General features: G+C 43.6%; 1 protein-coding gene across 4 annotated transcripts in view; it reads left to right on the forward strand.

The window, feature by feature from the left end:
• smarcb1 (SWI/SNF related, matrix associated, actin dependent regulator of chromatin, subfamily b, member 1) overlaps window positions 1-23,987 on the forward strand; it is a 35,443-nt gene extending 11,456 nt beyond the window's left edge. For 2 of the 4 annotated variants that reach the window (XM_033043405.1, XM_033043406.1), the window contains exons 4-10: window positions 1,924-2,061; window positions 9,609-9,736; window positions 12,747-12,848; window positions 19,100-19,266; window positions 21,290-21,480; window positions 23,051-23,182; window positions 23,481-23,987. In XM_033043405.1, the coding sequence (XP_032899296.1) occupies window positions 1,924-2,061; window positions 9,609-9,736; window positions 12,747-12,848; window positions 19,100-19,266; window positions 21,290-21,480; window positions 23,051-23,182; window positions 23,481-23,520 (898 nt within the window). In that variant the 3' untranslated portion in view covers window positions 23,521-23,987. The remainder of the gene's footprint in view (window positions 1-1,923; window positions 2,062-9,608; window positions 9,737-12,746; window positions 12,849-19,099; window positions 19,267-21,289; window positions 21,481-23,050; window positions 23,183-23,480) is intronic. The other 2 variants (XM_033043407.1, XM_033043408.1) reach the window with 1 other exon arrangement.
• The last annotated feature ends 204 nt before the right edge of the window (window positions 23,988-24,191 follow it).

Genomic DNA, 24,191 nt, shown 5'->3' on the forward strand with positions numbered 1-24,191 from the left:
ATTTTTGTGGCACAATTTTCTATTTTGCCTCCAATAAACTACATACATAAGGAAACTATTCCATAGAACCAATTAAACCAATTGCTTCCTGTCTGGAACTCGGATGATGCAGCTGGTAGAGCTGCTGTGTCATTGTGCCGGAGATTAGGATTCAATCCTGACCTTGGGTGATGTTTATGTGGAGTTTTCACATTCTCAGTGAATGCGTCGGTTTCCTCTGGGTTCTCCAGTTTTCTCCGGGTGCTCTGGTTTCCTCCCACATTCCAAAGATATGCATGTTTGCAGGTTAATTGTCCTCTATAAATTGCCCGTAGTGTGTAGGGAGTGGATGAGAAAGTGGACAACTGAACGAGTGTGAACGGATGATCTAGGGTCAGCCAAAGAGTCTGTTTCCATGCTGTATCCTCCGATCAATCACAAAAGCTTATCCCATTGCAACTTCAGCAGTTTAGTTGCATTACTTGTGCTTTGATATATATGACGGATACAAATGCCGATGGGTTGGTGAGTAAGTTTGCTGATGACACCAAAATTGGACGAGTTACAGAGAATGAAAAATGCTGTCAGAAGATACATTGGAATATAGATCAGTTGCATAAATGGTAGTAAAAATCGCAGGTGGAGTTTAATCCGAGCTAGTGTGAGGTGTTGCACTTTGGGAGGATGAATGTAAGGGGAGAGTATACAGTTAATGGCAAGACCCTTAACATCAATGATGTGCAGAGGGATCTTCAAGTCCAAGTTCATAGCTCACTGAAGCTGGCAGCACAAATAGATAGAGTGGTAAAGAAGGTGTATGATAAATTCAGTCCACGTTTTCCAGGGTGCATCGTAGAAATTTATTATCAGAGAGCTGTATTGCACGATTGTTTTAAAGACATTGAGTGGAATGCATGAAATGCTTCAGTGAACAAGTCAACATTGACAGAGCTCAACCTCCCAACACGTGCATACACAAGCTTTATTTGCAGAATAGAACATTGAACAGTACAGCACAGGAACGCGCCCTTCGACCCACAATGTTTCCGCCGAACATGATGACAAGTTAAACTGATCCGTATCCCTTTACTCCTTGCACTTTTATGTGCCATCTAAAAGCCTCTGAAACACCACTATTATATCTACCTCCACCGTCACCACCGGCAATGTGTTCCAGGCCCCCACTACTCTCTGTGTAAAAAAAAAAAAAAAACTTGCCCCGCACATCTCCACTAAACTTTCCTCCACTGACCTATAGCTATGCCCTCTAGTGTTGGACATTTCCACCCTGGAACAAAGGATCTTACTGTTTCCCCTATCTATGCCATTCATAACTTTATACACATCTATCGCGTCTCCCCTCAACCTCTGACAATCCAAAGAAAACAATCCAAGTTTATCCAACCTCTTCTTGCAGCTGAAACCTTCTAATGCAGGCAGCATTCTGGAAAACCTAGTCTGCCTCCACATCCTTCCTTTAATGGGGTGATCAGAACTGTATACGATACTCCAAATACGACCTAAGCAAAGCATAATACAGCTGTATCATGACTTCCTGACTCCTTTGCTCAATGCTCCTAGCAATAAGGACAAGCATACCGTATTTACCAAACGTACTCCCCAACCCATCTACGTTTACGTGCAGTTGTTTAAGAAAGAACTGCAGATGCTGTAAAAATCGAAGGTAGACACAAATTATTTTAAATTCTTTAAATTATGTACTTAGTGCAGGCGAGTACTGACAGGATTTATGTAGGGCTGACTGGATATTTTCTTACTAGATTTAATTCGTTTTGTAGTCATTAGTTGGGTTAAAGGTGGTTAGTATTCTTTCTTGCATAAAGAATGAATCTCACACGGTTACATATCATAAATTCTATGGATAATCACCTGGATAATTCTTGTTCCCTCGCAATGGGAATTCTCCCCTTTGTGCTTGTACAGAGAACAAAAGGCAAAACGCAACAATCAGTGGGTGCCCACCCTGCCCAACAGTTCACATCATTTGGATGCAGTGCCATGTTCCACAACTATCAACCGAAACCGAATGAGTCGGGATAAGAAGAGGACATTCCCTCTCTGGTGAGTATCAATCGACTTTCCACTGAGCATGTCAAGTGCTTGAGTTGTTTACCTGTATTATCGTGGCTTGGTTCTTCCGAACATGAAGCACAAAGGTCTGTATTTAAATTACGCTACACAACTTATGATTCTTAAAGTAAGTTGGTAATTTGTAAATGGCTCAAGGAAGATGGCTGCAAGGATTCTACGAGAAACCCATGTAGATAGTAGCATTGTTTGGAAAAAATGGAAGCTGCCCTGACCCGCCTTGACACAGGTGAGTGGTTATTTAAGATGTTGTAGCAGGACACTGAGAAAGAAACTTCTTAAAGATGTCATGTCGGGAAACTCAGAAAAATGACACGTAATTAGATAAAGTCAACATAATTTTGTTAAAGGGAAATCACGTCTGACTAATTAACTAGAATTCCTGGAAGAAGTGAAGTGCTGTGGAAAAAAGACAAACTACGCGTAGATTTCCAGATAGGGGTAGCACATCAAAGGATTTTGTGGAAAATAATAGGAGGTAATATATTGGAATGGATTGAAGATTGGCTGACTAACACAGAAAAGTGAGCAGGCTTTAATGGGTCTTTGGTGAGTAAAATGTAACTAATTGTGTGCAGAGGCCTCAGTTTTTTATAGCATAAAAATGACTTGAAAGCACTGAAAGTGTGGTCGCTAACTTTGCTGATGACACAGGGATAATTAGGATGGTAAATATAAATAGGAAGTGGTGGAAGTACTCAGCAGATCGACTGGGCTTATATTCACTGGAATTTAGAAGGATGAGAAGGGATCTTATAGAAACATATACAATTATGAAGCGATTGGACAGTCTAGATGTAGGAAAAAAATTCCTGATGTTGGGGGAGTCCAGAACCAGGGGGTCACAGTGTAAGAATAAAGGGTAGGCCATTTTGGACTGAGATGAGAAACTTTTTCACCCATAGAGTTGTGAATCTGTGGAATTCACTGCCACAGAAGGCAGTGGAGGCCAATTCACTGGATGTTGTCAAGAGTTAGATATATTTCTTAGGGCTAACGGAATCAAGGGATATGGGGAGAAAGCAGGAATGGGGTACTGATTTTGGATGATCAGCCATGATCATATTGCATGGCGGCGCTGGCTTAAAGGTCTGAATGGCCTACTCCTGCACCTATTTTCTATGTTTCTATCACACTCATTTGGGTAGCATTTAAATGGAGGGAAAATGTCAATATATTGCCAGGTCAACATGGCGTCAAATTTTAGACTTTAGAGACAGAGAGTGTTAACAGGCCCTATGTTCCTATTATACCTTATTTAATCCCTTCAGTATATTATACACCTCTATAAGATCACCCCTCATCCTCCTGCGCTCCAAGGAATAGAGTCCCAGCTTGCTCAACCTCTACCTACAGCTCATGGCCTCGAGTCCTGGCGACATTCGCGTAAATCTTCTCTGCACACTTTCCAGCTTAACAACATCTTTCCTATAACGGTATACAAAACTGAACACATGACTCCAAATGTGGCCTCATCTTCTTCTTTCGTGTGGCGTGCACAGCCTAAAGTTGTTGGACAACTTGTTCTATTTGATCTTCCTTTTGTGCACGTCAAGTTGATTGCATTAGTCGAAACAGGGCGGACCACGTGAAGGTTGCAATCTTCCACCCCCAGCCTCATCAATATCATGTAACATAACTTCCCAACTTCTGTATTCAATTCTTTGATGAAGGCTAATGTGCCCAAATCCTTCTTAACCACACTATCTACCTGTGAGACCACTTCTAGGAACTATGTACCTGCACTCCTTGACCCCTCTGCTCTGCGACAATCCCCAGTGCCCTGCCATTCACTGTGAAAGGTGTTGGAGGAAATGAATGTTTAGGAACATTGAGTCAAGCAGTGCAGAAATAGGTGCTACGCCCGTCGTGCCCAAGCTAACCAACAAGTACTTATCAACACTAATCCCATTTGACAGCACTTGGTCTTTACCTGTCTCTTCCTTGGCTATTCAAGTGTTTGTCTGAATATTTCTCAAATGTTGTGAGCGTTCCTGCTTCCTTTGCAGTGTATTCCAGATTGCAGCTGCTCTTTGGGTGTAACAATTCTTCTCGCGGATGTTGCTCGGACTTTATTCCTTGGAGCGCAGGAGGCTAAGGGTGATCTTATAAAATCTTGAGGAGAATTGATAGGGTGAATGCACAGTCTTTTACCCAGGGTAGGGGCACCAAAAAAACAGATGGCAAAGATTTAAAGTGAGAGGGGAACTTGAGCGGCAGCATTTTCACTGAGGGTGGTGTTTATGGAATGAGTGCCACAGGTACAATTACATTTAAGATACATTTGGACAAGTACATGGATAAGAATTGCTAGAGGGTTGTAGGCCAAACGCAGGCAAATGGGACTAGCTTAGATGGGGCACCTAGGTCAGTATGGGCATATTGGGTCAAAGGGTCTGTTTCTGTATAAGCCGATGACTAATTCCCTCCAAACCTCTTTCTACTCACCTTAAACCCAAGGTCTCTACAACTCTTCTGCTGTAAGAACATATTTTTTTCACTATCTCTTTTATCTATGCATCTCTTAACTTTTATATCTCTATCAGGTTTCTGCCTCTCTCCTCTGCTCAAAGGAAAGCAAATCCAGCCTATCCAGTCTCTCCTCGTAACTGAAATACTCATCCAAGGTAACATCCTGGTGAATATCCTTTGCATCCTCTCCAGTGCAATCATGTCCATCCTGCAGTACAACATCCATAATAATGCACAAGTCTAGGCAATGTTTTATAAAGCCGTAACAAGATCGCCCCGCTTTTATACTATATCCCAGCTAAGAAAGCAAGCATTCCACATGCCACATCTACCTGTGCTGTCACCTTCAAGGATCTTTGTCTGTACACTGGCCGTTGCTCCTCAATACTCCACAGGGCCATGCCCTAGTATTTGACAGCTCTTATCAGATCCCTCAAAATGATTCAACTCTGACGTATCACGATTTCCATTTTCTTTCGTCCTACTCAACTTGAAAGAAGGGTATCAATTGGATGGACTGTTTATTTAACATTGATGGAGCTGCATTCATCCAGGCAGTTAGAGAATATTTCACCACAATGCAGATCTGTGCTTCAGATTCAAACTTTATTGTCATTGTGCAGTGTACAGTACAGAGACAACAAAAAGCAGTTAGCATCTCCCTAGAAGAGCGACAAAGAATATGAGCAATAAATAAATATATTTACGTGCATACAGTCACAGTAGTGCAATTATTATTTTTTCCTGGTGGAAGGAGTGTACGGGGGGGGGGGGTGGGGTGATTGGCAATCACCGAGGTACAGTGTTGAGTAATGTAAGAGCTGCAGGGAAGAAGCTGTTCCTGGACCTGCTAGTCTGGCAACGGAGAGACCTTGCTTTGGACAGACTCAACGGAGGGGAGTGAGGAACCGGTGATGCGTTGGGCAATTTTAATCACCCTCTGCAGTGCTTTCCGGTCGGAGACAGAGCAGTTGCCATACCATACTGTGATACAGTTGGTAAGGATGCTCTCGATGGTGCAGCGGTAGAAGTTCACCAGAATCTGAGGAGACAGGTGGACCTTCTTTAGTCTCCTCAGGAAGAAGAGACGCTGGTGAGCCTTCTTGACCAGAGTTGAGGTATTGTGGGTCCAGGGGAGATCATCGGAGATGTTGACCCCCAGGAACCTGAAGCTGGAAACGCATTCCACCTCCGTCCCGTTAATGTGGATGGGGGTGTGCGTGCCGCCCCTAGACTTTCTGAAGTCTACAATGAGCTCCTTGGTCTTCTTGGAGTTAAGGGCCAGGTTGTTGTCAGCGCACCATGCTGCTAGGAGCTGGACCTCATTGTATCTCATTGAAAGGCTTTGGGGAGCGAGGAGATGAGCCACTCATCGCAGAACACTCTGCCACTGACCTGCTTTCATAGCTATAGATTGACGTGATTGAGATGGTTGTGTTTCTGGTCAATGGTGACCTTCTTGATATGGATGGCCATTAACCAATTAATGAAAATGCCATTGAGAGAGGGTTGGACTTTGTCTTGTTGGAGCTGGTCATTGCCTGTCACTTCTGTGGTGTGGAAAGAAAGAACTGCAGATGCTGGTTTTCAAAAAAGGACACAAAATGCTAGAGTAACTCAGAGGGTCAGGCAGCATGCCTGGATAGGTGATGCTTCGGTTCAGGATCCTTCTTCAAACTGACGGTGTAGTGTGAATCTACAGTAGATCAACTGTACTGTGGATATTAACGGGCACGATCAGCTTACACCTGATTGTTGTCTAGATCTTGCTTCATACAAGAGTGGCAACTTCAGTTGCTGAGGGATTGTGAATGAGTTGAACATCGTGCGATCATCAGCAAACATCTCCATTTCTGATGGAAAGAAGGTCAATGATAAAACAGCTGACGATGGTTAGTCCCGGGACACAGGGGAACTGGTAGTGATGTCCTGGGTCTGGGATGATTGCATCCAACAACCCCAACCACCTTCCTTTTTGCAAGGTGTGGCTCTAGCAATAGGTCATAAGTGTACTCTAAACCGTTCCTATCCATGTACCCATCCAAGTGGCTTTTAAATGCTGTTACAGTATCCGCCTCAACTACCTCCATTGGCAGGTCAGTCCATATACCCACCACCCTCTGTGGAAAAAGTTGTCTCCCAGGTACGTATTAAATCTCCCATCTCAAGCCTTAAACATATGTCATCTCGTTTTTTTATTCCCCTATGGCTACAAGACTGCATTCACCCTTTCTATTCCCCTCATGATTTTATATACCTCTATTAGATCACCCTTCATCCTCCTGTGCTTCAAGGAATAATGTCCCCATCTGGCCAACCTCTGCCCTTCAAGTCTTGGCAGAATCCCCAAAGGTGGGGTCCCTCCCTTGAGTATAAAATGATGACAGCTCAGATTGCACCGTATTAAATCTGAGTTTAAGTTCCTTGAGTTGTATAGAATTCCCCCAAATATGCTACTGGTTCTCCAACTTCCATGTTCTTCAGCTGCAACACACACGCCCTTCCATCTCTTTTTAAAATTTATTTTCTACTGAAGCTGCAGTCATTGGTTAAAAAAATACCATGCTGCATCTAATTCTGCCCTTTGAAGGTCCAAATAAAATACTGGTGTATAGAGAAGAAATGCCAGGAATACCCTGGGTCAAGAAGTATTGCGGCACTGTGGCGTAGCATTAAAGCTACTGCCTTACAGCACCAGAGGCCTGGGTTCGATCCTGACTACGGGTGTTTGTCTCTGTGGTGTTTGTATGCTCTCCCGGTGACCTGCGTGGGTTTTCTCCGAGATCTTCGGTTTCCTCCAAAGAAGGAGGGAGAAAGCAAGGACTATCTGAAATTAGAGAAGTCAATGTTCATACCGCTGGGGTGTAAACTACCCAAGCGAAATATGAGGTGCTGTTCCTGCAATTTGCGCTGGGTCTCACTCTGGCAATGGAGGAGGCCCAGGACAGAAAGATCGGATTCAGAATGGGAGGGGCAGTTGAAGTGCTGAGCCACTGGGAGATCAGGTTGGTTAGTGCGAACTGAGCTGAGGTGTTGGGTGAAGCGATTGCCGAGCCTGCGCTCTGCTCAGTTCGCATTTTTCTCTGCATCGGCGAGACCAAGTGCAGGTTCGGCGATCGCTTCGCCCAACACCTCCTTTCAGAGTGTTCACAGGCATCTTTAATCTCTCCCAACTCTGTCTGAGGCACCCACCTGCTTCAAGAAGACCACTATTGTTCCGGTGCCAAAGAAAAGCAAGATCTCATAAGATCATGTGATAGGAGCAGAATTAGGCCATTCGGCCCATCTAGTCTCCGCCATTCAATCATGGCTGATTTATCACTCCCTTCTAACCCCATTCTCCTACCTTCTCCCCATAACCTCTGACACCCGTATTAATCTGCCTTAAATATATCCACTGACTTTGCCTCCACAACCTTCTGTGGCAAAGAATTCCACAGATTCACAACCTTTTTCATGCCTCATGCCTTAACGGCTACTGTCCATTGGCCTTGACATCCACCACCATGAAGTGCTTTGAAAGGTTGGTTATGGAACGCATTAAATCCAGTCTACAAAACAACCGTGATCCACTGTAGTTCGCCTATCATCACAACAGGTCTACAGCTGATGCAATCTCCCTGGAACTACATTGATCTTTGTAACACCTGGAGAAGTGAGACACCTGCATCAGACTTCTATTCATAGACTACACCTCTGCTTTTAATACCATTATCCCAACCAACCTCATCCTCAAACTTGTGGAACTTGGAGTCAGCATTCACCTCTTCAACTGGATACTCGGCTTCCTGACCAACAGACCACAATCAGTGAGGATTGGGGACAAATCATTCTCTATGAGAATCCTCAACACTGGTGCTCCACAAGCATGCATTCTCAGCCCCCTTCTTTACACCCATGACTGTGCAGCCAATAACAAATCCAACTCAATTTACAAATTCGCAGACAACACTACCAAAGTGGGCCAGATATCAAATAATGATGAGATTGAGTACAGGAAAGAAAATGGGAAACTCGTAACCTGGTGCCAAGAGAACAACCATTCCCTCGTTGTCAGCAAGATAAAGATTGTGATCAACTTCATGAAGCAAAGTGGCACACATACCCTGGTATACATTGATGGCGCTGAAGTAGAGATGGATAAAAACATTGTTTTTTGGTGTAAATATCTCCAGCAACTTGTCCTGGACCAGCTATATCAAAGCAATGGCCAAGAAAGCACACCAATGCCTCTACTTTAGAAGGCTTAGGAAGCTTGGCATGTCCTCTCAACAACTTCTACAGAAAGCATTTTATCAGGATGCATCACAGCATGGTTTGGTTACAGCTCAATCCAAGACCACAAGAAATTGCAGAGTTGTGGATGTAGCCTGGACCATCACCCAAACCAACCTCCCTTCCATTCTCTTCACCACTCTGCCTCAGCAAAGCCATAAGCATTATCGAGGACGAGTCTCACTCCCTCTTCTCCCCTCTCCCATCAGGCTAGAGGTACAGAAGTGTGAAAATGCATACCTTAGATTCAGGGACAGTTTCTTCCCAGCTATTATCAGGCAACTGAGACACTCTGACTTTTTTTTATTGGACTTTACTGCACTTACCATTGTTCTCTTTATCCTTTGGACGGCTTGATTGTAATCATGTATAATCTTTTCGCCGACTGGATAGCACACAACAAAAAAGCTTTTCACTGTACCTCGGTACACGTGACAATAAACTAACAATTAAATGAACTAACTTCTGTGATAAATTTGCCTCCTCGGGTTCCAAATAAATCTTTCCCCTCTCACTTTAAACCTATGTCTTCTGATCCTAGATCCCTCTGCTCTATAACCTTCCCCAGTGCCCTGCTTTGACTTCTAAAAATGCAACACCTCACAGTTATCTGCATTAAATTCTGTTAACCATTCTCAGCCCAAGATCTTTTCTACTGTAGTTTACTACTGAATGTTCCATTTGTGACCATACACTGAGCAGGCATTAGGCTTTACTTGACGTGTCTCTTGCATTATTCTCTCTAATCTTCTGTTTACCACCTCTTCCCCCAGTTTTGATGACCATGATCCAGCAGTCATCCATGAAAATGCCTCTCAGTCTGAGGTGCTGGTTCCCATTCGGCTTGATATGGAGATAGATGGGCAAAAACTGAGGGATGCCTTCACTTGGAACATGAATGGTGAGTAACATTGGGGTAACTTCATCTGTAAATCCTGCGGTAATGAATGTCCTGACATATCTTTCTAAAAGTATTTTCTTCAAGCTTTTAGGCTCCTGGGCCTCCTCATGTTCATGTGTATTGGGCTTAAGTTCAGTTTAACCAAAGGTTTACCACGTTTGTTCTGATTTCCTATTTGCAGTCTAAAGGGGAAGTTAGAGAAGTAGAGTTTAGGGTCAGCGTGTTCCTATTAGAGTGTTATTATTATTACTATTAGTTATTATTATTATTACTATTAGAGTTCCTATTAAATATTCCATTTGGAATATTTTGGAGGACCAAGAAACCAAGAACCAAGAAGAACCAAGAGTGAAAGACAGGTTGGCAGGATTATGAATATTGAGTCACTAGTCAGGAAAAAGAAAGAGGCATAAGCAGCTTGAATCAAGCAGGTCCCTCTTGAAGTATAAGGGATTTTGGAGTACACTTAAAAGGAAATTAGAAAGACAAAAAGGGGACATGGGACATCCTTGGCAGATAAGGTAAAGAAGAATCCTAAAATATTCTAGACATTGGCTGCTCTGGAAGGTTAGATTGCATGGGATCCAAGGAGAGCTAGCTGACTGCAACCAAACGCAGGCATGTGGGACTAGTGTAAAGGAAGAGGTTGAGCAGGTTAGGACTTTATTCCTTGGTCCAGGAGGATGAGGGGTGATCTTACAGAGGGGTATGAGATCATGAGGAGAATAGATAGGGTAAATGCACAGAGCCTTTTACCCAGAGTTGTGGAATCAAGAACATAGGATATAGGTTTAAGGCGAGAGGGGAAAGATTCAATACAAACCTAAGAGGCAACTTTTTCATGCAAAGCGTGGTTGGTATGTGGAACGAGCTGCCTAATGAGGTAGTTTAAAAGATATTTGGACAGCTACCTGAATAGGAAAGGTTTAGAAGGATAGGACCAGTGTCGATGGGGCATCTTGATTGTCGTGGGCAAGTTGGGCCAAAGGGCCCGTTTCCATGCTGTATGACTCTATGAACTCTAAATATAAAAGATGAAAATAAAACTTAACGAGTCATGTAGCAGTTGTAAAACTTTGATTATTATATAGAGAAAGGAGGTGGAGAGTTTGGAGATGGTGCACAAGAGGTTTGCAAGAATGTTGCCTGGATTTGAGTAAAAGCCAAAAGGGGTGGTTGGACAAACCTGGATCATTTTTTCGGGACTGTCGGTAGCTGTGCGGCAACCTGATAAATTTTGTATAAAGTTATGAGAAGCATAGATAGGGTAGCCATTCAGAACCTTTTTCTTGGGGTGGAAGTGTCATATACTAGAGGGCATAGATTTAAGGTTTAAAGGAGATGTGTGGGGCAAGTTTTATTTATGTTCAAATAATAACTGTAACGCACTGCCAGGGTGGGTGGTGAAAGCAGATACGATAATAACATTTAAGGAACATTAAGATAGGCAAATGAACAGGCGTCAACATGAATGAACGGATGTAGACCATGTGACAGAATGGGTTAGTTTAATACAGTCATACAGTGTGGAAACAGGTTGTTCGAACCAACTTGCCCACACCGACCACATGTCCCATCTACACTGGTCCCACCTGCCTGCATTGACCCATATCTCTCTTAACCTGTCCTATCCATGTACCTGTCCGAATGTTTCTTAAACGTTGCGATACTACCCGTCTCAACTACCTCCTCCGGCAGCTCGTTCCGTACGGTCCTGTGTGAAAAATGTACTCATTTTAAAAGCAAAATAGTAACTAATGAGGCAGTCGGCCCCCTTAAGGATTTGTGTGATTGTCCATGTATGGACCAATGGGAGATGACAGTCTAGTTTTACTTGTATATAGTTTTTATCTGTATTTAGTGTTGAGATGGCCATGGAAGCTAGTGAGTTGGGAGAAGAGCGATATACTGAAGCATATTGACATTACGATAGAGGAAGTGTTGGCATTATTAAAGTGCATATCTCTGGATAAATCCTTTGGGTCAGACCAGGTGCATCCTACGATATTGTGACAAGCAAGAGAAGAAATTCCTGGGCATTAGGTGGGAATGTGCAAAGGTCGATTGGGAGAGTCTGCAGGAAAGTGGATGGCTGGCAAGTAGGAGTAACTGAAGAATGGAATCAGATGGACAAAAAGAAGACATGAAATGGATCTGGCAGGCAAGATAAAGGAAAGTCCTGGGAGATTTTACATTACGGGTAAAAGAGTGGCCAGGGAAAGAATAAGTCGCTGTAAACATCAGTTTGACCGTCTTAGTAGAGGCACAAGAAATGGGGGAGATGTTAAAGAAAATTTTCCATCTTTTTTAACTGAGATGAAGATCACAGAAGCTAAGGAATTGAGACATCTGAATCGTGATGTCGTAGATCATGTACGAATTAGCAAAGAGGATGTATTTATGGTTTTGAAAGCACATTAAGTGGTTAAATCCCAGGGCCTAATCAAGTACATCTGTTGACCTTGTTGACTCTAGGGAAGAAATTGCAGACCCTAGCATCATCCTTATGAATATTGGAATATGGCTAATGTTGTACCGTTATATAATAAGGATAGCAAGAACAATAAGAATAAGAATAATAAGCATAGCAAGAACAAGCCAGAGACTATCAGTGGTGGGAAAGTTGTTGGAGGGGTTTCTTATGGACTGGATCTACCGGCATTAGGTTGGGAATGGACTGATTAAGGATAGTCAGCATAGCTTGGAGCACAGTTTATGTGTCTCACAAATTTGACAGTTTATTGAAGATGGCACCAAGAGGATGTTTGCGGGCAGGGAATTGTATGTTATCTATATGCACCATAATAAGGTCTGGAAGGTAATCTGGATTAACGATTTGGATGACAATGTAGTTAACTTTGTTAGTAGTTTTGCAGATGATTGCAAAATTGGTGATTTAGTGACCAAATGCAGTAATATGGAAATGGAAATATCTTAGTTAGACATCTTGGTCGGCATGAGCGAATTGGGCTAAAGGACTTGTTTCTGCACTGTATAATTATGAATCTAGTTCTGCCTTCCCAGGAATACGTCTGGCAAATCATTGCTGCACTCCTGTACGGCAAGTGTTCTTCACTGGGGAAGGAGACCAAAACTGTGCACAATTCTCCAGGTGTGGTCTTACATCATGTAATGGCAGCAAGACATCCTTGTTCGGTGCTCAAAATGTCTTTCAGTGAACACCATCACATCATTTTCTGTCTTAACTATTTACTGCACCTGCATGTTTGCTTTTATATGCTTTATAAAACTGTACCATAACATTCTGCTCTTATTTTATGTGCCCTTGCTAATGAAAGCAGTAGTCCTGCAAGGCACCTTCACCATTTTATCTACCTGTGTTGGCACTTAAGGAGCCCTGCGACATCTACACAGCAGTCCTTGTATTTGTCCGTACTCCATCGAGTCCCACCGTTATATGTGAATGCCCCACCCATTTTAGTCCCAAAATGCATCATCTCATACTTGTCAGGATTAAATCCCATCTGTACTTGCTCCGCCTAGTTTACCAACTTGCCATTATCATGCTATGTTATGTGATTAACTTTCTCTTTTTCATCACCACCAAATTATGTGTCATTTACAGACTTACTAATTATACCTCTTGTATTCAGAGTCAAATCATAAATGTATATTACAAGCACTGAAGCACATATTGAAGGTCACAGGCTAACAATCACAGAACAGCCTTTCACCATCACCCTCCCCCTCCTATTACAAGCCAGATTTGATCAGGTTTGTCAACCTTTTGGACCAGTTACCAGTTCCTTTGTCAAAGGCCTTGGTGCAATCCACATGACTCATTAACTGCAAGTTCTTCTTCATTACATTTTTTTACCATTGAAAAATTCAATCAAACTTTAAGACAGAATCTCCCTCTAACAAAGTCATGCTATTATTTTTGATTAATCCCTACATTTCTGAATGTACATTAATCCTGTCCCTCAGAATTACAGTGCCAAACCTTGTGGAGGGCACTGTATTACCATTAATATACCTACCCTTGACAGTAGACTTGCTGATATCTATCTAATAACTAGTTTAGTTTAGATTAGAGATACAGCACAAAACAGGCCCTTTGGCCCACCGAATCCACGCTGACCAGTGATCCCCGCACACTACCACTATCCTACACACACTAGGGACAATTTACAATTTGACCACATCAATTAGCCTACAAGCCTGTACGTGTTTGGAGTGTGGGAGTTTGGAGCTTCCAGGGAAAACACACATAGGTCACGGGGAGAATGTACAAACTCCGTACAGACAGCACCTGTAGCCAGGATTGCACATTGTAAGGCAGCAAATCTACCTCTGCACCACCGTGTTGCCCTCAATGGCATCCTGCTTGCCATTCTTGAATAAAGAGACTGAGTTTGCAACTCTCTAGTCACCTGGCTCCTGACTTGTGCCCAGTGAAGATTTTTTAAAGCACCAGTCCCCCCCCATGCCTCTAGGATACATCTCATCAGGTATTGGGATTTATTAACCTTCAAACCTACTCAGATATCTAAGCCATCTTTTTATTTGTATCACATGAACACAGGAAAATAGGAGCAGCAGCAGAAATAGGCTACTTGACCCCTCAACCCTGCCCCCCCCCCCCCCCCATTCAATATGATCGTGGCTGAACAACATTGGCCTCCACTCCTTTTCTGTACCTGTTCTTCATAATCCTCAATCTTTCAAATTTTTATCTGTTTCCACTTTAAATGCATCCAACGATCTGACCTCAGAGACAGAAAAATCCTGGGATTCACTACCCTCTACACAACTCAGTTTTGCATAACTGACCTCTTATTTTGTAGCGATGTCCCTGTTTCTAATCCTCCCATGAGTAAAAAATATTTCAACCTCTACCCTGTCAAGCCCCTTTTCTCAAGATTGCAACATCTGCAATCCCTTGTGTCTAAAATATCAATATTTCTCTCCATGAATGCTCCAAAGACAAGACCTTCGATCCACCTGCATGTGCCCACTCATTTTTAAAGACCTATGCATTGTCCAATTTTCCTGCAGTTTCCCTATAACTGTGCAAATTATTCCTGTGTACTAATCTAATTATCTTTTAAAATTTGTGATTATGTCAATTTTCATCCTATCAGCCTATCTACACGATATTGGATTTATTTTTTCTGAGAGAAAATTCCGCAAAATGCATTACTTGATAATTTGCAATTGTAACTCTCATATTGGTTGTAAAATCAGTTGCTCAGAAAACTATGGTGATTCAGTTAGATAGCAGGGGTTCAGTACCCATCTTTCTTGACAGCATTTAAAAATGTGAAAGATTGAAGATTTGAGGATTATGAGGAACTGGTACAGAAAAGGAGTAGGGGCCAATATAGATCGAGTACATGGACAGGAAAGGCATAGAGGGATATGGGCCAATCGTGGGTAAATGGGACTAGCTTATATATGCTATCTTGGTCAGCATGGTGTCTTGGTTTCTATGCTGTATGACTATGACTAATGGGAAATTTCTTGCACAAACTTATTTTGAGTGGATTGAAGTTGACTTTCCCCAGTGTGTGTGTGCATTCTGTGGAGCTTTGTGCCTTTATACACTACATAGCCGTTCCACTTGCTTTCTCCGTGTTCACATTCTTTCATTCTCCTTTCTTATCATTGCCATCTCAAATCGATTTCATTTGTGTATAGTTAAACGATTGAAACAATATGTGCAGAAATGTCTATGTGCTGCACAGCTTTCAGCTCTGCTTCAACTTGTTCCTGTTTTGTTATGATTATGAAGTGTGTACAGATGGTGAGATGTGGATGATATGTGTTGCTGTCTTCACAAAATGCTGCCACTGTGGGAAGAGAGTGAAATATTGGACAAGATAATCAATGTGAAAAAGGAAGTATTAAAGGGTTTGAGCTTCTTGGAATACAGATTTGAATGGGGCGGTCACGGTTACAGCAAATACAGCGCCGGAGACCCGGGTTCGATGCTGACTACGGGTGCTGTCTGTACGGAGTTTGTACGTTCTCTCCGTGACCTGCGTGGGTTTTCTCCGAGATCTTCGGTTTCCTCCCGCATTCCAAAGACGTACAGGTTTGTAGGTTAATTGGCTTGGTCAACGTAAAAATTGTCTCTTGTGGGTGTAGGATAATGTTAATGTGCGTGGATCGCTGGTCGGCGCGGACACGGTGGGCCGAAGGGCCTGTTTCCACGCTGTATCTCTAAACTAAAAAAACTAAACTAAACTAAAAAGATTGCTTGGCCTGGATTAATATATCCCATCAATCCTTTCAGTCCTCCTTGCCCCTGAATTGAAAATCTAATGTATTCTTGTTGTTTAAAAATGGAAGCAGATATTAACTCAATAAATGTTGGGCAGTTAATTTGATATTAATAAAAGCAGAGACCAGACTATTTTGCAGAGCACCTTTGTTCTGTGTTCTGTCCACTACAGCACTCTCGAACCTCAGGTTGCATGTCATTTTAACTTTCCTTTCCACTCTCCCAAATGGAAATCTGTGTTCTTTGAGTAAGCCAGTCATGAACCCAATGTGGGTTTCCTGAAACAGAATGTGGATAGTCAAATTCGAGGAGATCATACTGGACCTTGTCTTGAGGAAAGGGCCTGGTGAAGTATCTGATGTTTCAGTCGAAGAGCATTTTGGGAACAGGGGCATCTCAAACTAGAGGGAATAGATGTAAGGTGAGAGGGAAAAGATTTAAAAGAAATGTGAAAGGCAACTTTTTTACAAAGAGGGTGATGGGTGTATGGTGTATGGGTGTATGGTGAGCTGCCAAAGAACTGGTAGAGGTAGAAAGAACTTGGACAGGTATATGGATAGAAAAGGTTTGGAGGGAGATGGGACAGGTACAGGGCAAGGATCGGAAGGAGGGTCTCGACCCGAAAAATCACCTACACATGTTCTCCAGAGATGCTGCCTGACCTGCTGAGTTACTCCAGCACATTGTGTCCTTTTTACGACTAGCTTCTTCTGGTAATTTGGTTGGCATGAGTGAGTTGAGTTCGAGTCTGCTTCTTGCTGTGTAGCACTATGACTCTTTGTGCCAAACATGATGCCAAATCAACCTAATCCCTTCTGCCAGTGCACGATCCACATCTCACCATTCCCTGCATGTTTGTGTGCCTATCTAAAACCTCTGTAACACTACTACCACATCGACTTCCTCCATCACTCCTGCTCCCAAGATGAGGCTTTCCACTCTTTATTTAAACATGGATTCCCCATGCTGTTGTGGATGGAGCCCTCATGTCACCTCTGTTTCCTGCAGTTCTATTCATACTACCCCTCCCGCAGACGAAATAAGGATAGTCCCTGGTAATCACCTTTCACCCAGCAGTTTCCACATGCAACATATCATTCTCTGACATTTCTGCCACCTTCAAACATGATCCCACCACCAGTCCCATCTTCCCATCCCTTTCAGCTTTCCGTAGAGACCACACTCTCGCAACTCCTTGATTTCCTCATGTATTCACACCCAACCTAGCGCCTCTCAAGTTACTGTCCCTGTACCTTCTCCTTCACCTGCATCCAGTGACCCCAGCAACCCTTCCAAGTGAGATAGAGATTCAGTTTCTTGGGAAGCAGAGGGTAATGGAGGGAGGTTGTTTCTCAGGCTGAAGACCTGTGACTATTGGTGTGATTCCGAGATCAGTACTGGCCCCATTGCTGTTTGTGGTTTCTAATTATTTGGATGAGAATATACATGACACGATTAGTAAGTTTACAGATGACACTAAAGTGGGTGGTATCGTAAATAGCTTAGTTTAATTTAGAGATTCAGCATGGAAACAGGCCCTTCAGCCTACTGTGTTCGTGCTGACATGAGCACCTGTAGACTAATTTCTATCATACACACTAGGGACTATTTACAGAGGCCAATTAACCTATAAACTTGCACATTATTAGAATGTGGGAGGAAAGTGGATCACCCAGGGAAAACCTATGAGGCCACAGGGACAACATACTAACTTCGTACAGGCAGACCCTGAACTCAGGATCGAACCAAGATCACCGTGCTGTGAGGCAGCAACTACTAGTTGAACTTTAGTGTCATCTGTAAACTTACTAATCGTGCCATGTAGATTCTCCAAATATTTAGAAACCACAAACAGCAATGGGGCCAGTACTGATCTCGGAGTCACACCAATAGTCACAGGTCTTCGGTGTCGCCCTCTGTCTCCCCAACCTCTCCCACAGTCTGAATCGAACCCATGTCTCTGACACTGAGGCAGAAACTCTACAGCTGTGGTACTGTGCCGCCCTGTTGTCCTGACGGTGGCACTGGGTTGGATATTGCATGGGTCAGTTTGGCCAGATGATTTGTCAAGGTCCTCTAACACTGCTCCACCATTCCATCCCACTGCACGACACACCTGTCCGGCGTGCACAACTACTTGGAGCGGCACCCAATCTAATGGAGCCCTCGGCTCTAGATGGTTTGATTGCACGGGATCCAGGGAGAGCAAGCCGATTGAGTTCATGGAAGAAAGCAGAGGGTGATGGAGGAGGGTTGTTTTTTGGACTAAAGATCTCTGACTAGTGGTGTGCCTGTCAGCACACATATCCTTTAACTGTTTGAGGCATAGCAAAGATGGTTATCAAAAATTACAGCAGAATCTTGATCAGTTGGACAAATATGCTGAGGAATGGTTAATGGAGTTTAAAGCAGATAAGTACGAGGTGGGAAGTCAAACTAGGGCAGGACCTTCACAGTGAATGACAGGGCTGTCGGGAGTATTGCAGAGCAGAGGGATCTAGGAGTTCCTTGGAAGTGGCGTCACAGGTAAAGTGGTCATGAAAGGCTTTTGATACATTGGCCTTCATCAATTATTGTATGTAGCAGTAGAAATTGGGATGCTAAGCGACAGTTGTGTAAGATGTCGGTGAGACTGCATTTGGAGTATGGCAATTTAATAAGAACCTGAGGAACAACCCTTTCGCACAGAGGATGGTGCATATATGGAATGAGCTGCCAAAGGAGGTAGTTGAGGCAGGTATTATAACAACATTTAAAAGACATTTGGGCAGGTACATGGAAAGGAAAGATTTCGAGGGATATGAGCCAAATGCATGTAGGTGGAAATAGTTGTAGAAGGGGCATCTTTGTCCACATTGGCAAATTGAGTTGAAGGGTCTTTTTCCATTCTGAATTACTCTATGATGTTGAATTACAGATTAAAATCGCCACAGTGAAAGTTCCATTGTTCTCCTGAATAAAGCTGCAGGGATATTGTTGCTTGCCTGAGAGCAATGGCAGAGCCAGAAGTGAGGGTGAACTGAAGGAGCAAATTGCCTGATTATTTATGAAGTATTAGTAGTAAGTTTTGGGTTATGGGTTTCCTGTTCACAACCACCTGCTTGTCTCCTTTGCAGAAAAGTTAATGGCCCCAGAGATGTTTGCTGAGATTTTGTGTGATGACCTGGATTTGAATCCTTTGACCTTTGTCCCTGCCATTGCTTCAGCGATTCGCCAACAGATTGATTCCTATCCGACGGACAGTTTACTGGACGATCAGTCTGATCAGAGAGTGATCATTAAGGTGCGTGAGTGTTTCTGAATCATATGCCACCATGCTTGGAGTGATGTGCGCAGCTCAATTCTCCAGGCTTTGGAAAATGTCCAATTAATGAAATTCCATGTCGTGTTTCATAGCTCTTTGGGAGCTGAATGTCAACACTAAACAGCAAGTGAAGATTGCCAGGATTTGAGTTGTGCAGCATGCAAACAAGCTCTTAATCCTAGCTCATTCACGCTGACCAAAGTGCCTTCCGGTGCTAATCCCATTTGCCTGCATTTGGCCCATATCCTTCTTCATCTTTCCTATCCTACCACCTGTCCAAATGTTTTCTGAATCTTATAATTGTACTTGCCTCTACCACTTGCACTTGCACTTGCAGTTTATTTTATATACCCACCATTTTCTGTGTGAAAAGCTTGTACTGGTGCCTTTCAAATCTTTCCTCATTCATCTTAAACCTATGCCACTAGTTATAGACTACCTACCCCGAGAAAACAAACTATTGCCAATATCTGTGCTCCCCATGATTTTATAAGTTTCTGTAAGCTCACCTACTTCACTCCATGGAAAATAGACTCAGCCTATCCAACCCCTCCATATAACTCAAGCTAGCTAGTCTTGGAAGTATCCTTGTGAATCTTTTTTACACCCTGTCCAACATAATGACATCCTGCCTATGGTATGGCGATAAGAAATGCACACAGTACTTTTGGTGCTGGGTCACCAATATCTTGTACAGTTGCAACATGACACTCCAAATGTTCTATTCGTTGCTCTGTATGATGAAGGCAAACGTGCCAGACGCTGCCTTCACCATCTATTTGCAAGCCTGTTTCCTTGCATGAGCAAGAAGGCTGCAACCCCTTCCAAGGTTTATCTCAGCATGGACTGAAGTACCGAGGTTCCAGTCCATGCTTTCACTTACTGGAATTAAGACAGGCAGTCGGAATCCCTTTCCTAAGATGGAAATGTCAAGGACTAGAGGCATAGCTTTAAGGTTAGAACACTGAATAAAAGAGATATGTGGGGGCTTAGTTCCCGTGCACTTGGGGGTATTCTAGGTAAGGTGTGAGAGGCCCCACAGGGCATGGAGGCTGGGCGATGGTAGCTGGAGAAGAAGGTCAGCGCATTTATGGGCCGATGTTGAGGAGGCTCCGGAGTGGTCGAGTCGCTGCATTGGGCCGCTAGAGGCCCTGACGTAGCTTGGGGTTCCATTAGATTGCGCTCTGCTCCAAGTGGCTGAACACGCAGAACAGCTGTGGCCTACAGCGACACGGAACGCGGGGTAGCGGTAGACTATATCAACAAATCTTCAGGCCAAGCTGACACCCACAACTCTGACCCAGTGCCACTGTGAGGACAACAGGCCTTTAGAGCCAAGTTAAGACTCTTAATGTTTATCTCTAAATTTCAGGCTTGAAAGGTACAGGATGACGCCTAAAACGTGGCGATGCTTGTGTACTATGATGTACTATGTCCTTATGGAGGTGTATAAAATCACGAGGGGAATAGATAAGGTGATTACAGAGTGTTTTTCCTGGGGAAGGGGAATCAAGAACTAGCGGGCATCAGTTGAAGGTGAGAGGGAACGACAATAGGAACCTGAGGGGCAACTTTTTCACACAGAAGGTAGTGGATATACGAAGCGAGCTGCCAGAGAAAATAGTTGAGATGGGTACAATAACAACATTTAAAGGACATTTGGACAGATACATGGATAGGAAATTGTTGGAGGGATATGGGTCAGGAGTAGGCATATGGGGTGTTTTGGGTGGCAGGGACGAGGTGGGCCGAAGGGCCTTTTCCATGGTCTATGACTTCTTGACTGTTTAGTTGTTGACTAGACCATAGACTTGGTTGAGATAATAGACTTGGTTGGAATTGACTTGACTAGACCATAGACTTGGTTGGAATTGCTGCTCACCACTTGAAGCCTGTGTTCTGGTCACTGGGTTGTTATACACACTCAGTCTGCAGGATGAGACTCCCTGAAGCCGTGAACTGATTGAATCTGGATAATAACTGAACTATTGCATTTGTACAGCTCAACATCCATGTTGGAAATATATCTCTGGTGGATCAATTCGAGTGGGACATGTCGGAGAGGGAGAATTCACCCGAGAAGTTTGCTCTGACGCTGTGCTCTGAGTTGGGTCTGGGAGGAGAGTTTGTCACCACCATCGCTTATAGCATCAGAGGCCAGCTGAGCTGGCATCAGCGCACATATGCTTTCAGGTAGGCCTGCTCTCCACTGACAAAGGTTGATATATTTAAATTGTATTTTGCACTTGTTCACGGACTCTTAAACCTCCCTGTTCATGTTTATGCAAGATGAGTGACCTGAACAATCCATCACACTGAAGTTCAGCTGCCATTATTTTACCCTCTGAATCATCAGTGCCCTTTGAGGCGTTCTGTTCTTATCTGTATTGTGTACTGTAACACCCAGATTATTGTTATCAACAAATGTGGCTCAGAACCTTCATTGAAGTCCATGGTATTGCATGGGTTTCCTCTGGGTGCTCTGTTTTCATCCCACGTCCCAAAGACGTGCAGGTTTGTAGGTTAATTGGCCCTCTAAATGGTCCCTAGTGTGTAAGAGGTGGATAAGAAAATGAGAGAAGAGAGAACTACTGCTAATGAGTGATCAATGTTCAACATGGACTCAGTGGGCCATAGAGCCTGTTTCCATGCTGTATCTAAACTAAACTGATACCAAAGAAAGCATGTGATAAGCTTGCCTTCATTTGTCACGGCATTATGAGAGTCAGGAAATCATGACGCAGTACTTTGGTTAGGCTGCATTGAGAGTATTTTGTGCAGTTCAAGTTAACTCATTACAAGGATATGGAGACGGGAAAGGGTGCAGAAATGGTTGATCTAAATGTGCCTGGATTATAGGGTATTAGCTACAAGGGGAGGTTGGACCAGCTCTGATTGCTTTCTCTGGAATGCTGGAAATTGAGTGGAATTCTGATGGTACATAAAATTGAGAGGGATAGATATGGTCGACAGTTAGAACCTTTTTCCAAGGATGAAAAGATCAAATACTGGAGGACTACCATTACAGCAAGAGGAGCTAATTTTAAAGGAGGTGTGCAGGTCAACCGAGGGTGACGTGTTGCCAGGGGTGGTGGTAGAGGCAGATACAATAGTGACATTTAAGAGGCTTTTGGATAGGCGTAGACATGTGCAGGGAATGGAGGGATATGGATCATGTGCAGGCAGAGAAGAGTATTTCTTGGCATTATGTTTGGCACAGATATTGTAAGCCGAAGGACCTGTTTCTGCGTTTGTTTTATGTTCTATGTTCTTACATGTGGCTGAAGATGATACAAATTTCTCTGCCAGGACTCCTGCACTTTCTTCCCTAGATTCCCACACATGTCCTATAATATACTTGGTCAGGACCTAGAGATTTATCCACCTAATACTCTTTATGAATACCATTACTTTCGTAATGTGGATATGTTTCAAAACACATTTAATATCCTTAATTCATTAGCAGTTCCGCCCCGCCATGACTTTCTCCATGGGGAAACGTGCTGGAGTTTCAAGAATTGTAGAAGTAACCCACTCCGTCACGCAAACCAACCTGCCACCCCCCCCCCCCCCTCGACTTTCAGTGCCTCGGGAAAGCACTTACAATCCGGGCATTCCCTCTTCTTTCCTTTCCCAATGGACAAGAGACTGCATCTTATCCTCTGCAAATAGACTTTTGAATGGCCTTCTTGTATGCTTGGGATGAATTTTCGATCTGCCAATTTACCTAATTGCAAGGGCTAATTGTTTTTTTGTGCTGCAGTGAGAATCCCCTGCCCACGGTGGAGATCGCCATCAGGAATACAGGTGATGCAGACCAGTGGTGCCCTCTCCTGGAGACACTGACAGACGCGGAGATGGAGAAAAAGATTCGTGATCAGGACCGAAATACCCGGTAGGTTCCCTTATCCAGCACATGGATGTAGTGATGATACAGCTCGCTCGCCATTCACAATCGATGCACACTCCCATCGTCCCTGCCCAACAGTGATCAACCCTCCCACCCTCCCCACCCACACACAATGCACATCTTCCTAACCTGTCTACACCCACCCCCTCCTTTCCCTGCACACTTAAATTGGGTAAAATGTATAAAATGAATAGGAAGGAGATGTGTGTGGCCTGTAGATTTGGACCATGTACCTGGGTATCTAGTTCTACCTAACTATTTGCAATGTTTTCTTGCTTTACAGGCGAATGAGGCGTCTTGCAAACACAGCTCCGGCCTGGTAACTGATCCTGTTATTGACGGTCTGGTAACCAGTCTCATGTTCAGTTTGCCTCCAACTTGCTAACTGATCCCATGCTCAGTCCGATCGTGCATCTGGTACCCGTCCGTATGCTCTATGTGCCGGGAGCCGCTCGTCTGCTCGGTCCTGTCTCCAATGTGAACTGATGCCGTGTGTGGCCCCATTTCCAGACTGGCCAACAGTCAGGTTCAGATGATGACAAGTGGATAACCATTGCAAGTGCTAGTTCTGAGAGAAAATAGACATTCCCCACAGTGGCCTTGTGGCAGACTTATGCAGGTCCTCACACTGTGTATTAAGACTGTGCTCATCAGATGTTTTCATGTGCAGGCCCATTCCCTACAGTCAGTGCACAGATGTCTTGCCTTAATCTGTTTTTGTATAGATGCTCATTGCACTTCTAGAGCAGTTCTTTTTTTTTAAATAAAGGTCTTAATTTTATCTATCCTGCAATAGCTTTCAATCCTATCTGATTTGATTGTCTGGGGGCTGGTGGGGGGGGGGAGAAGTTATAAACCACATACTGTATCTTTCTCTCAACCAGCGCATCACTCGGGAGGGTATGAACTATAGTGGCAGGGGGGTGGGAACCAGAGCAGTGAGTCAGAAATTGGATAGAGAGTGATGGGAATGTAGAGGTTGGGTCAGTAATTC

Source organism: Amblyraja radiata, chromosome 25, assembly GCF_010909765.2.
Source record: "Amblyraja radiata isolate CabotCenter1 chromosome 25, sAmbRad1.1.pri, whole genome shotgun sequence".
NCBI classification, from domain to species: domain Eukaryota; kingdom Metazoa; phylum Chordata; class Chondrichthyes; order Rajiformes; family Rajidae; genus Amblyraja; species Amblyraja radiata.